The 15,964-nt window shown below is 36.1% G+C and overlaps 1 protein-coding gene across 2 annotated transcripts in view; it reads left to right on the top strand.

Annotated features, from left to right (window-relative positions):
* The window catches only part of LOC149803938 (protocadherin Fat 4-like), a 46,895-nt gene extending 31,484 nt beyond the window's left edge, over window positions 1-15,411 (top strand). Inside the window, exons 8-11 of one of the 2 annotated variants that reach the window (XM_089953744.1) lie at window positions 1,006-1,106; window positions 4,279-4,349; window positions 7,189-7,408; window positions 12,792-15,411. In XM_089953744.1, coding sequence (XP_089809870.1) covers window positions 1,006-1,106; window positions 4,279-4,349; window positions 7,189-7,408; window positions 12,792-12,916 — 517 coding nt within the window. In that variant the 3' untranslated portion in view covers window positions 12,917-15,411. Of the gene's footprint in view, window positions 1-1,005; window positions 1,107-4,278; window positions 4,350-7,188; window positions 7,409-12,791 lie in introns of those variants that run through there. The other variant, XM_089953745.1, reaches the window with a different exon arrangement.
* Window positions 15,412-15,964: the final 553 nt, after the last annotated feature.

Genomic DNA, 15,964 nt, shown 5'->3' on the forward strand with positions numbered 1-15,964 from the left:
AATCACAGCATACACAACAACAACTTTCTTTTCCTTTTCCTTTGGTCAGTTTGACTCAACTTCTGTTATCATTCATGAGACCAGAGACACCGTCATATGACAAGCGAAAAACTATACGCTCATCTTTTCATGGATTTTTGCCTGTATATAGCTACAAATGGTACAGAGAGGGAGGGAGGCCATTGGATATTTTCATATTTAATTAATAATAAACATTATAATAGGTTTAAGAAACAACAACATAGCATTAAATACATCACAGTATGTGTTCCTCGTAATAATTATACGGTATGGTGTTGACAGGCTATTGCAACTTTGTATGATTGGTTATTGTCTGCCTCTAGGCAAAGAGGCAGGCAAAGAAAGAGGTGGGAAGATAACATTTGAGAGTGGACAGGCTTGACATTGGGCGACTCACTGAGAAAGTTGGAAAATTGAGAGGAATGGAGAAGCTGGTTGTTTGGTCTTGTGCGGTGCCCCAACAGTCTACCAGACTATGGGACTGATGATGATGATGATGATTGGTTATATAAACACTGTAGATAAATCCCAAGGAAAGTGTAAACATACCATTAAAATGAACTATATTCTTGTAGGTTACTTGGTGTAGGTTCAGTTTTAAGGTTTTCATCCAGTCCAAATTATTTTTCTCTCTCACTCCAAATTTCTGCATATTTTGTCCCTTATGCATGGGAGGGGATGGTGGAATGGAAAGCAGAAAGGATTGCGATAAAATTGTGTACCATGTTAAATTCATTTTGAAAACTGGGATTATTTATACATTTTATCATTATTTTCATACGTCACTAATGATTAATGAGTGGAACTTCATTGATCTATAGGCCTAGAATCAACAGCATACAGAATCCATATTATTGTGCCATGGGCGGATCGCAATTTGATATAACAATAGTATACACACACATATATGGCAACATTCCAAATTATGGGTTTAATTCATTTCTACAAGTTGAAGATAATGTGAAATTTTAATCATTTTTTCAGAAGCTTTGTTGAGAGAACAAGTAGAAACAGGCCAAAGATGAACACCACTAGTCCTGTCAGTAATGACCATATAAAAAGAGAGAGTCGGGAAGCCATGCCAGGTTGGTTTCCTTCTGAATTGTTGTATGTGTTTTGTTTTTTCTTTATATTATAAAATTGCAGTACTTTAGTTCACTGACAGTGTCGATCTAGTTCTATAAATGGTATAGAAATAAAATTGGTGGCATAAATTCTTCAACAAAGAAAAATAAACGGTCATGCCATTTGTTGCAAATGTAATGTGAAATTTACTGGTGGAACAATGAATTTGACTCCCCACAATCCCATTTTAGCTGTGAAATTGGAGTTAATGTTTGTGTAGAGAGATTTAAAAGTTACGTGGACCTCTTTTGTCCAGTATATTGCAAATCATAATGCAATACGTTTTAAAATATTAATGTACGAAGACTCTGTACCCAACCCTAAAAGGTAAAAATAAAATTGTTATTTATAGTTGGCACGATTAAAATAACGAAGACAAGTTGTAAAAAGCATTTTACTGAAGTTACATAAAGTGTTTTCTATTTAAAGCATTTACATAGCCCATTTTCAATAAAATAAACTGGTTTCTTTAATTTGAATCTTTGTCTCACAGATTCATTATACTGTATTGATGAACAAGTTAGTTTGTGGACCAGTCTGTTCTTTTATAGCAAATAGCACCAGATATTAAGCAAAACAGGCTTTTTCGGTTTGACTTGTGGATGAAAATTCTTTGAGCAGAGGAATCTTTTTAAACTTCAAAATATGTATGAATGAAAAAGGATAAATCAACACTGCTTTAATTTGTAAAGAATATGAGTGATGCAATACAAAACTTGGACTGAGTTCATTGTAGAATTTGTGGAGTTCACCATGTAGACTAATTAAAGTGTGTGTTGAATATAAGTAAGTTTTCAGTATGTTTTGTGTTTGCATTCTAGCTAGTAGCAAAAATAAATGTACATTTTTCATACAGTGTTGTAATTATGGATGTAATATATCAGCTATGATGTCGTAGGTCAACGATGGATATTAAAACTTGTTATGAGCAACCACAACTGTAATGCGTAGATTGATTTTATTATATAAACCTCCTGCAGAACGTTACTAGCGACCACGATATTTTTACAGAATATGCATTTTAACACTTCTATGAACGACTGCATTGCAAAAACAGATCAACACCACTGACCTTGACTTAATGACAGCTTAGGATACATGTAGTATGCAAACAAAGCGCACATTATATAACACTGCAGTTGAATAAACCTTATCGCAAGATAAACACCACTAACCATTATTTAATCCTTTGAAACAATGACCGCATAAATAGTAAAGATTGTATCAGAATGTAATTAAAAACCTGATCAAAACTGAAATACATTTAGGCATTACTACATCAACACTTTAATAACAACGGCAAAACCTCCAAAGAAAAAGAGAAAGAATCAACGTAATTGAAGAAAGTGAAAAAGAGGAGACCTCTTGCAAGAAAGCATCCAGCTTAAAAATTGGCAAAACACAAATACAAAGTGTTATCAGAGACAAGGAGTCCTTTAGAAATGGCAGAAAGGTGCACAAGCACAGAGGAAGTATGTTAATACATGACGGATAGTGTATGGGGATCTAAACAAGTGAGTATGGGAGTGGTTTTGTGTTGCCAGGAGTAAAAACATACCAGTAAGTGGAAAACTGATTCAAGAAAAGGCAGTTATTGTCTCAGCAGAATTGAATTATGACTTTGCTGCACATAATTGATGGCTGGAGATCTTCAAAAATTGGTACAACTTCACAGCTAGTGTGCTCGGTAAAGAATCAGCTGATGTGAATTTACAGACAGTTGATGACTGGAAAAATAGACTACCATCCATCACCTATGATATTTTTAATGCTGATGAAACAGGACCTTTTTACAGAGGACTGCCTGACAGGTGCCTAGTGCAGAAGGAGGGAAAAAAAGCAAAGGAGAGGTTGTCACTATTGTTAGTATCTAGTGCAACCGGAGAAAAACTGGACCCATTAGTTATAGGCAAATCACGTAACCCAAGATGTTTTAGGTCATTTAATTTAGGATCTTTGTGTGTTGCCTATGAATCCAACAGAAAGACTTGGATGACATCAGACGTCTTTTGTAACTGGCTTGCAGCTGTCAAACAATAAAATGGAAAGGAAAAATGGAACATTTTAGTTATCGTATTGCACACCCATATGTTCAGTTTAGCAACGTAAAACTACTTTCTACCCCCAAATACAGCATCTAAACTACAGGCCTGTAATGCAGGGATAATTCAGACTGAAAACAATTTCAGAAAAAACTGCTGTGATGCATCCTTTCCAAAATTGACGAGTGCTCTACAGCAACTGAAATATCTAAGTCACTGTTGTCGATGCCATTTTATGGATGCTCTCTCTGCATACACCATCAAAAGGTGTTTTGCAAAGTGTGGCTTTTCTGTCGGTGTTCTACAGTGATAGTTGCAATGAGTTATCTGTTGGTGTAACTCTGCCTCAGGTTTTTTTACATTCTGCAGTCATAGAACATTTAAAGAAGATTAAAGAATGTGCTTTACAACATGGCAATCCCAAACTTTTGCTTCTCTGCTCTGAGATGGAGATACATGTTGAGACCAATCAGATGAGTATCAACAAATTATAATTGATTTCTTACAGAAAAGTGATCAAGTGCATACAATATTTATCTTCAGTTTTTGTTACAATTGAAACAACTCCAAACAACTTGCTGGTCTCTCTGGCCTTGTGGTGAAGGTAACAAACATAAAATGTATGTTACAATTTTGGTTGAAGTTGCTTCATTGTGTTGTTTTTCCAAAATCCCTTTGATGGATTTTCATCATACTAGGGCTTTATTTTTATAACACTCCAAGACAGCTAATTCTGCCACATTAAGTAGCTAATTCTCATTCACACCAATAACCTTGGGGTCATTGGTCACAGTCAAAGAAATTTTATGTTAAGGGTTCGGTCTTTCATTTGCTTTTATTTCCAAAACTCTTAATGGAATTTGTTCATACTTTTGGATAAATTATTATTGAAGTAAATCCTTGCGTGACACACTAGCTGAACCATTTTACCCTGTGGTTAGGGTCAATGCTTCAGTTGTGGGCCCAGCATGTCTGACCACAATCCAAACAAGGGATTAGAGCAATACTCATAACAACATATTTTTTATTCTTAATTCATGACAGTTTCAAATTTAGAGAAGAAAAAAAAATTGGACATTTGGTTTTTCAGATTTTACAGAGATCAAGGATTTAGACAAGAATCATCCACCACCAACAGTTGCTTTTATTCCTCTTCCCAGAGTAAGTAATTTTATTTATTTTACTTTCATTATCCTGCAGTATTTCTGCTGTAAAAAAATATTTTACGTGTTAAAATTATTAAAATGTGTAGATTCGGGAATAAAATTGAAGAGCTTGGTTAGTACTGAGGGACAAATCAGAAAACACATGCAAGTGTTGAGAATTCTTTGTGTTTCCATAGCCTAGATTGGAGGCATCATGATTTATACTTGATCACTCATACACCAATCCATCTCTCCTGAATAATAATAATAATGAGCAGACTAGGTAATGTAGATGCTTGCTTACAAATGTAGACAGACTCTGATCTAACAAACTGCATAGACCAATATCTGTTGGCACTTTATGCTGAGTCAGATCTGGGTCTAGGCTGTTTTCATTTGGACTCGACTTATAAGTGAATATATACGGTACAAATGAAATTTGTCAGGCATCTTTGTATGTATATGTAGACGACCTGATCAGCTTTTAAAGCAATTGCAGATATTTTTTTTCACACATTTGTGAACATTATGGACTGAAATTTGTAGTGACAGACATGAGCAAAACCACTTCTGATAGAGAAATGACATTTTGCAGCCATTTTGGCATGCATGTGTTAGGGCTGTTACAGTACAATATACATGGCACCCAGGGAAGACTATTTTAATGTAGAATGATGCAGTTTAGAAGTTTGTATTGTTTTCATATGAACTTTTTGGGCAATCTGAGTATCCTGGCATGTATTTTTTTTTAAAGTGCCTTCCCTGGGTATCATGCATGTTTACATGGAATAGCCCTTAGTTACCTGGTTAATTTTTCAAAAACATCATCAATTTTTTTAACTTTAGAGATTTTTGGACCTTTATCCTTGTAATTATTAATGGGTAAAAAAAGACCTCTCTGGTGGCATTGTTGAACCCAGGCCTAGTCATACCAAAGACTTTTAAACAGCTGTCATGCTAGGTGCTCAGCATTAAGAGGTTAGTGTTAGGACTGGTGGCCTGGTGATAAGATAATGGGACTGGGTGGGACATAATGCCCCAGTACTAGACATCACTAGAAACTATCACACTGCAGACATTGTAGCGATATGACTGAAAAATTGTTAAAGGTACATTAAAAATCCAAAACACACACAAGTGGGGAAAACAATTTCGGATTTTAAACAATAAGCTAATGGTTGATTCATTTATGTGGACACATGTAGAAGTTTTCATTATTTTAAAATAAATTAAAACTAATATATTTTCTTGATGTTAGTTTTAATGAATATAATGAATTTTTTATAAAAACTGTTTGCAACTTATAGTGTTTACAATGTAGTTATTAAATTGTGATTTATGGTACTTTAAATGTATGCCTCAAATCTCACTTGCAGAAACCTGGCACAAAAAGATTGAATATTAATGCAACCACCAACAGAAGAATGATGCTTATATATTAACATGAACTGGTTTCCAGTTTCAAATACTGAACGATTGACAAATATTCCTTTGAAAGAAGATGAAGGGATTTGATTTAGATTAATTAAACACTGAATAAATCTGACACCATACTTAAAGTTCAAGAATGGATATAAGAAAATGATATCATTCTTGAATGGAACCAATCAGAGCATACAACTTCAACAAGTAATCAAACAAAATTAATGTACGGATAATTGAGACATTGATCTGTCACCAACAAGGATCAGTATATACCAAGTATGATTGGTATATTGATCAATCACTTATGAACAATGTATGGTTTGTTGACAAGATACATGTACAACTGATTTCACTCCTACAGTAATGTGGAGGTATGTTTATAAAAAATGGAACAGGTGTATCTTATGGCATCTAGTCAATGATCAAGATATATTTCCAGTTTCACATCTTTCGTTGAATGGTCAAGGGTTAACTACACATGGTTCACTCCTCCCAGTCTGCCAAAGGTTATGCCATGAGAACCTTCTTGTCATGCAGTTCTGAGTCAGCATAGACTGTAGCGTCCAGGTTACATGAAACCCCATTGAATTCCATGAAACTGCTAAAATTACAAATACGAATATAATGATACACATTATGCTTGCATGCTTATGAATTAACTTCGGTATGCATTAAAGTATTTCACTAGAATGACTTTAAAAGACTGTCATTACAATAATCAAATTTATATGTTCTGTCTTTTGAACATTACTCATCATTTAATGCATTTAGTCTAACTGAATTCAACTTGTCTGTACAGTCATCAAAGAAGACAAACTTTAAACGGACTACATTCTTTCCAGTATCATGGAGATATGGTACGATTTTCTTACAATTTTTAGAATAAATGCCAAAATATTCAATATGTAAATAACAATTATATCAAAAAATGGATAGCATAAAAGAATACAATTTCACAGACCTCTACAGCTGTATGTTTCCCGAAAATACAGCAAGAATGTGCCCATATTACTCTGGTTGTGGTCAAATCCACAGACAGGAACTTCAGGTTATCAGTTTTGTCACTGCAAGAGGTTAACCCAATAGTATTTTAATGTGACTACAGGTAAAAACAACAGCAATCATCAGGTAGCACTGTACGAAACCAATGTACATTTTCATTCAACATAATGCATGGACATGCATGCAATTCTGTCAGTTTCTTCCTGACAATACTTTATTAGGGTTGATTGTTTCCTTTTAGATATATTTTTGTTACACAAATATAATCACTGTAACAGACAAATTAATTTTCAAAGATATCCAGTCATTGGTCCAAATCGTGTCTGCATTTTATTAAACTTTGTTTTCATTATGTTTGTCTGTCCAACTTTTCTGTGCTTTGAGCATGTCCTAAATTACCCAGATGTGTATTTTTTCTTTCTTTCAAGGGTTACCCAGCAACCACTCAGCCCAGATCAGTGTGGGAAGAGTACATAAAGCCGGAGTTTTTTACTCGACCAACTGGACCGAGGAGGAACAGCCGTTCCCAGTCTGTCAGCCCATTCACTCCTGATGGATCCAGTTCCCAGTCTGTCAGCCCATTCACTCCTGATGGATCCAGAAACATCTTCCAGAACAGAGAAGTTGGTAGTCATGCATTTGACCAAAGTAAGAGCAATTTCTATATGAATGTCCAGCTAAATTATTATGCAGGAAACGATGTGCATAAAAGTTTAGACCGTGTTAATGCAATGCTGGTCATGGGTTGATCCTTCATCCATCTCTTAGCACGAATTAGTTGTCACTGTTTCACCTAAATTACTTCAATGATTGCCATGAAACATATGGTCTAGTTGGTCCTAAGGGACATTCGTGCCACTCAGTCATCCAGTATGGCCGCTACAATGGTCACCATGAAAATCCTCCTGAATTACCCCACACCCCAACCTAAATGTCTAAATATGAAAAATGGGGTGGGAATATTCAGAGGAAACTCAGATTAGAAAACAGACTGCTATTTGTCTTAAGCCAAATCTTTAGTCCAAATTGTTGAATCTCATAGCTGAAATGAGAAATTGTCATCCCTTGTATTATATATTAAAAAGCTATACGAGCCCCTGTATCAGTACAGGTTTGGCGACTGGTTTAACAAATTACAAGAAAACACGATGATTTTACAGAAACTTCAGTCCTTGTTTATACAACAGTATATAATTTTGAAGATCTTTTGTCAAAATTTAAATCGATCCTTTTGAAAATGTTTTTAAATGATGGATTTTTAACCAGATCATCTTAAGGAGATTAGGTTGTTTGAAAAATCTTGTTTGGGATTTTATTGACACAGTTAAATTCAGGGTTAAACTCTTCATTACAAGACAAGATTCTAATTATTTGCGTTTATTGTTTTTTTTAAATGCTGTAATAGGAGATGTTACTTTCTATGAGATGCATATATATTACTAAAGAATTCTTTAGAATTAAAGGTTTGAAAGGAAACAAAACTAATGTATGTTCATTATGTTGTTTCCACTTAGCAACATAATGCAGGTCAGCAAAATAGAGTTAGAATTTTTATTCTGTACATTGAAATGACTTTACATGCCAATTTCTAGGAATATAATCAAACTTGTTTCATGTGATACATTTTGTGGTTTCGTCAGTGCCGGATTGAACCCTGTGGAGGCCCTTATACAGCCAAAATCTTCTGGGCCCCCCCTCACAAATTATCTCCTAATACATTTTTAATTGTACCAACATGTATTTTAATAAACCAATTTTATTACACAAAACAAGTATTAACAATTATTAATGTTATTAAACAAAAATTACTAAATATTATTAAACAAACATTGTTGGGCCCATAGGGTGGTGCCTACTCTGCCTATTTGGTAATCCATCACCGAGTTTTGTACATGATCATCTTTTTTTACTTCAGTGTTTTTGGAGAGTCTTGAAAGAAAAACATCTTTAGATTTAGAAAATGCATGTTTTATAATCTAAAATGTTCTTTAATTCCATTCAGTAATGATCGAATGTGAACCTAGAAATTTATCTTTAGAAAAGCATGGTAACCATGATATTAAGTTTTCATTAAGACTCCTTACAATGTAAAGTTGGTGCCAATCTGATATCCAGTATGACCACAATGGCAGCCATCTTGTTATTTTGTTATTCCTTCTGGATGGATGGTCAAATCAACATGGAATTTTTTCTAAAAGACAAATTATGTCTAGTGGGTCCTGAATAAAAATGGTGCCACTCACATGCAATAAGGCTGCCACATTGGTTCTTTGATCAACATCCGATTTTTCCTGAATGGGATGTCATAATGATGCACCAGAAGATCTGTTATCATGTCTGGTTGGTCTGGAATTTAAATGGTTCTAATATGTCTGCCACAGAGGCCATCTTGAATGAATTGTTATTGTATAGGAAGAAGATTTCATTAAAATACTTATGTAAAATCGTTTTGGTCCTAAATTGAAATGGTATAGATCTGTATGGAATATGGCTTACAGAGTGGCCATCTTAAAACTATTATCTCTATTCCTCCAAAATGGATGGCTTATATACAGTAAAACTTGTCTTGAGAGATCACCCCCTTCTGCCAATAAAAAGTGGTCATCTCATAACAGGTTTGCAAGGTCGATAGATATTAAGAACAAAAAATGATTGTACATGTATTCTTTATTTATAGGCCTGGTTAATATATTGCATGATAGATGTATATTTGAAGATTACATGAATATGAAGTGTGCTGCGAGTTAACTGAAATGTATGGATATGTGAAGAGTAATTTCAAATGTGCTATAAAAACTGCACAGTTAGCTGTTTTAACACTTATTTATCCACTTTATCTCTTTTCTTACACTTCATTGTTCTTTGTTCATTGACCTGGTTAAATACTGCATGATGATTGGAATCTTCATTACTTTGGTTCTTCTTCTTATTTGCAAGGTTTCAGTGCTTTAGCTGTTGATGTAATTTAAATATTGCATTAGATATTTGCATTCAGAAAAGAATTGTTTTAAGCAGACATCAAGTGTCATCCTGACATATCATGTGAATATTGATTACAAAATGAATTGTAATGTATGGCCTAAGTGTAATATAGATATGTATACTTGCTTACAAGTAGAGTCCAACTGCAAACAACAGAGACACTGGTGTGCCATCATATTGTGCTCTGGTAGATCAGGGTCATTGTGGTTTGATTACTCCAGAGAAACTGCATGGACCCAGATCTGCCAGGACATTATGTAATGGCAGATCAGTGTCTCTGTTTGCAGTTGGACTTGACTTACAAGTGAGTATAGATGATCTAAAGGCTCCATATAATGAGCTGGGCATAGAACCAGTTTACCATTGTAATTAAAAACAAAATGCTTACCAGTTTACCATTGTAATTAAAAACAAAATGCTTACCAGTTTACCATTGTAATTAAAGTTACCTGTTTACCATTGTAATTGAAAACAAAATGGTCACCTGTTTACCATTGTAATTGGAAACAAAATGGTTACCTGTTTACCATTGTAATTGGAAACAAAATAGTTACCTGTTTACCATTGTAATTGGAAACAAAATGGTTAAAAATGGTTACCAGTTTACCATTGTAATTGAAAACAAAATGCTTACCAGTTTACCATTGTAATTGAAAACAAAATGCTTACCAGTTTACCATTGTAATTGAAAACAAAACGCTTACCAGTTTACCATTGTAATTGAAAACAAAACGCTTACCAGTTTACCATTGTAATTGAAAACAAAATGCTTACCAGTTTACCATTGTAATTGAAAACAAAAGGCATATCAGTTTACCATTGTAATTGAAAACAAATGCTTACCAGTTTACCATTGTAATTGGAAACAAAATGGTTAAAAATGGTTACCAGTTTACCATTGTAATTGAAAACAAAATGCTTACCAGTTTACCATTGTAATTGAAAACAAAATGCTTACCAGTTTACCATTGTAATTGGAAACAAAATGGTTACCAGTTTACCATTGTAATTGGAAACAAAATGGTTAAAAATGGTTACCAGTTTACGATTGTAATTAAAAACAAAATGCTTACCAGTTTACCATTGTAATTGAAAACAAAATGCCTACCAGTTTACCATTGTAATTGAAAACAAAACGCTTACCAGTTTACCATTGTAATTGAAAACAAAATACTTACCAGTTTACCATTGTAACTGAAAACAAAATGCTTACCAGTTTACCATTGTAATTGAAAACAAAATGCTTACCAGTTTACCATTGTAATTGAAAACAAAAGGCATATCAGTTTACCATTGTAATTGAAAACAAAATGCTTACCAGAATTTAAAGCCCTAGTGCCATCATTACGCGCAGAAAAAGTTGTATGCCAAAACATCTGAATAATACTGTATCTTGAATGATATTGGTCATAGGGGCCCCAAGTGGCCGAGTGGTCTAAAGTGCTCTCCGTCACAGATCACTGCCACCTCACCTCTGTCTGCATGAGTTCGAGTCTTGGGCTTGGCAAATGTGGATATGTGAGAAAGCTTGCTGGTAGCTTCTCGTGGATTGGTGGTTCTTTCCGGGGTTTTCCCAGGTTCTTCCTCCACCATTAATACTGACAACCATGCGTAGCCTATCTTGTGCTGAAAAATGGCGTTAAACTATACAACAACAACAACAACACATGTACGTGACATAAATACGTCTTCAACAATATTGGTCTTAAACATTGTTATTATCTGGTTTTAATGGAACCCAACAATGTTTCTTCACATTATGAGCCATCTAATATATCCCATAAACTGACAAACCTGGCCATTCTTCATGTGTACAAATTTGATGTCGATCAGCAACATCTGTGTGTCATCCAATTTCAGTCAAAAGCTGGAATACAAGAATTTTTTTTTTCACCATTGTAAATGTAAGAAGCCAGCACCACACTGTCAGATTGTCTTCCGCCCATCTTTGCCCTGCATGTCTTCAGTCCATCTTCGCCCTACATGTCTTCAGCCCATCTTTGCCCTGCATGTCTTCAGCCCATCTTTGCCCTGCATGTCTTCAGCCCATCTTCACCCTGCATGTCTTCAGCCCATCTTCACCCTGCATGTCTTCAGTCCATCTTCGCCCTACATGTCTTCAGCCCATCTTTGCCCTGCATGTCTTCAGCCCATCTTTGCCCTGCATGTCTTCAGCCCATCTTTGCCCTGCATGTCTTCAGCCCATCTTCGCCCTGCATGTCTTCAGCCCATCTTTGCCCTGCATGTCTTCAGCCCATCTTTGCCCTGCATGTCTTCAGCCCATCTTTGCCCTGCATGTCTTCAGCCCATCTTTGCCCTGCGCCCTGCATGTCTTCAGCCCATCTTTGCCCTGCATGTCTTCAGCCCATCTTTGCCCTGCATGTCTTCAGCCCATCTTTGCCCTGCATGTCTTCAGCCCATCTTTGCCCTGCATGTCTTCAGCCCATCTTCACCCTGCATGTCTTCAGCCCATCTTCGCCCTGCATGTCTTCAGCCCATCTTCGCCCTGCATGTATTCAGTCCATCTTTGCCCTGCATGTCTTCAGCCCATCTTCGCCTTGCATGTCTTCAGCCCATCTTCGCCCTGCGTGTCTTCAGTCCATCTTCACCCTGCATGTCTTCAGCCCATCTTCGCCCTACATGTCTTCAGTCCATCTTTGCCCTACAAAGTATTCCAGTCCATCTTTGCCCTACAAAGTATTCCAGTGCATCTTCGCCCTACAAAGTATTCCAGTCCATCTTCGCCCTGCATGTCTTCAGTCCATCTTCGCCCTGCATGTCTTTAGCCCATCTTCGCCCTACAAAGTATTCCAGTGCATCAGCTGATCACCTGTCTTATTTTTATCTAACGAATGCTTTTTCTTTTCAGATCTGCTTAAAAAGATCGGGCTTGCCTCACTTCATTTCCCCACAAATTAATTTGTTCGCCACATGTGAATGTTATTATTCATAAATGGAATATGTTGAATACAAGACCTAGTTATACACTTCAGCTTTTATGAACCAGTAAATGTATTTGAATGGTCTTTTTCATTTTTTTTCATTACAGAGCCAGAAAACTTCGGGAAGTACAATACTGAGGTCAGTGGAATAGAACAGTTAGTATCACATGATCGAAAAAGTGGAAAGAAATCGTCCAGTCGTAGAAGTGGTATAGAGACACTTACCTTTTAGACCACTGTGGTATAGAGACACTTACCTTTTAGACCACTGTGGTATAGAGACACTTACCTTTTAGACCACTGTGGTACAGAGACACTTACCTTTTAGACCACTGTGGTATAGAGACACTTACCTTTTAGACCACTGTGGTATAGAGACACTTACCTTTTAGACCATTATACCTATGAAATTGATTTTTGTATTCACTCATCTCTAGGAACTTTGTTTTGATGAATATTTTTCTTGGATCACATTTCTTTTTAAAAGTTTTCATCGCCTGTATGACAAATTGAAGTTTAATGGCTGTGATACATTATCTGTTTACTATTGCATTCCTTAACTTTTCCAGTATGCCAATTCTTCAGTCAAGGCTTCAGGCTAAAAATTTCAGGCTCAGACTAAATAAAAACATGATCTTAATCTAATACCTTCCTCATTGTTAATGGACTTCATGCACCTAGATCTCTCATGGAAATTCACCATTATTGTCATTTTCAAATGTCTTTTTTTAACAAACCTTGTACATTTTTATTTTGATTGAGTGGGTTTTTTCGTGTTCTGTTTGCTAATTTTGAACAATTTTTTTGCACCTTCCAGGGCAGGTGGTTCTTCTGTTTAGTGTTAACCCCTTTTTATTAACTGGTGATCAGTTGTGTTGTGCTAACCCTTCTTTGATTCCTGGTTTTCTTGTGTTTTGGTAACTTTTCCTTCCTTTAGAGCTTAATATATTGCAGGATGTGAGTGAGTGTGAGTAGGTACAAATGAGTCCTGTAGGATACACACCACGTGTTGGCTGTGCTTGCATATGATGCCATGGTTTCAGAGAGAGCGAGGCAGAAAGGTCCTACTTCATCCATTTCCAGGAGAGGTCTTGATCCATAGTTAGGGAAATCAACAATGAATGATCTCCATGGTTTGGAGATCACCAAAATACCAGGAATCCCTGATGCCATCAGTGCAGTTGAAGGATAGATCATTGGCACTTCCCAAGGGATGGAAAATGCCTGACAGTCGCACCTTCCCGGCACTGAGGAGTAGCACCCTATCAAGGCAGACTTGTGCAAGTGACTGATATAAGCCAACTATGCTTACCCATTGATAGGGAAGACTTGGTGCAGGTGACTGATATAAGCCAACTGTGCTTACCCATTGATAGGGAAGACTTGGTGCAGGTGACTGATATAAGCCAACTGTGCTTACCCATTGATAGGGAAGACTTGGTACAGGTGACTGATATAAGCCAACAGTGCTTACCCATTGATAGGGAAGAGAAACAGTCTGAATCTGGTTGATTAGAGGCATACTTGTCTGTCTTCATTGCCTGACTGGTTGCAGACTAAAATCACCCGGACCTTGCCCATTGAGCATCCATGTGGTCTGTACTTCCTATATCACTGTCCATTCCTTATGGAGTTGGGTTTTGCTGGCCTATCTGACAAAGGGGATTGGAACTGCAAACACTCATACAAACACGCCATGAACTTTGTAATGAATCTCTCTCCCCCTCCCCCCCCCCCCAATGGATGTCCTTGATTTCAAGGCATTGCCAACATGACAGGAGAGCAATCTACCAAGTCACTCTCAGCTTTGTCTGACAAAAACGAGGCAAGCCACCTCTCTCCTCCAGAAGTCCTGAGAAAGGATCCCATTCATCTATTAAGACAGTCTTATTACCCATACGAGTGGTTACAGGAAAACCAGATAATAATGCAACATCTCCCTCCCCATGTGCCGTATCATAGAGACTGTGCTGGATGCTTCGAGTCAGAAATGGGATCACCTATATGAAAAACAGTGCCATTCAGACATCCAATATGGTTGCCATCTTGAAAATCATAGCTACTTTTGAATAGATAGATATATGAACAAATTGCCATGGTCCTGGAGTTGATCTGACTGCCAGCATTATTGCAATTTTAGAAATTTTTATCAACTCTCTTATTTGTTACCCAAATTATAATTCCGGGATCTGCCCATGCACTATATTGTAACTGGTCCTAAATGTTACCTACCAAGATTGGAAAAATCTTGTTAGTTTGATGGTGATATCAATATTTATAACAAAAAAAATTGCAATATATTGTTCCTATATTAAAATGAAGCTAAGCCATAAAGTATTGTTATCCTTTTAAGTCAGAGGGTAAAGGTCTGGATGATGTATTGGTTCAGCCTTCTCATTGGTATGAGATTTATATACCCCCACCCCCACATGATATAAGCAGCCAGGACAGGGTGGAGAAGTGGTGGATAAACATTTGTCTCTGATCATTTATTGTATAAGAAAGAATTTACCTTTTGCTTGGGATAGCACTTATTGTTGTAAAGAATACAATTAAAAAATCACCAGCATCCCTAGTTGTTTGAAAAATAGCTGAGTATCACTTTGCTGATGTAACCTAGATCCTGTCGGACTTTTTTATTGTGTGCTTTTATATTCCGAATTGTATGCTTTTTGCTTTGACCATATGAATATACCAAATAAAGATTTTCATTTTCACTACAAATTATGTATCGACTTCACTTACTCTTTCATATAAGATTTTACTTGTATCTCAGAAATAACTGACTCTTTACGTAGCTGCTAAATACACTTTAGATTCCTTAGATCTGGAATTTTCAAATATGATTGAATAATTAAAAGAAGACTTAATACTGAGAAAAGTCACAGCAATATTCTCCACTCATTTCTTAACACACCCAGTGTATGAGATCAGAACCTAGCAGCATTGTCAACCTTTTGAAGTTTAGTGGTAGATATGTATACATTATTTGCCACAAGATGCAAAGAAGGCTTTACTTTACATTTGGTATAGTGGTAGATATGTATACATTATTTGCCACAAGATGCAAAGAAGGTTTTACTTTACATTTGGTATAGTGGTAGATATGTATACATTATTTGCCACAAGATGCAAAGAAGGTTTTACTTTACATTTGGTATAGTGGTAGATCTGTATACATTATTTGCCACAAGATGCAAAGAAGGCTTTACTTTACATTTGGTATAGTGGTAGATATGTATACATTATTTGCCACAAGATGCAAAGAAGGTTTTACTTT

Source organism: Sinohyriopsis cumingii, chromosome 3 (genome assembly GCF_028554795.1).
Source record: "Sinohyriopsis cumingii isolate HCF-2022 chromosome 3, ASM2855479v2, whole genome shotgun sequence".
Classification (NCBI taxonomy): Eukaryota; Metazoa; Mollusca; class Bivalvia; order Unionida; family Unionidae; genus Sinohyriopsis; species Sinohyriopsis cumingii.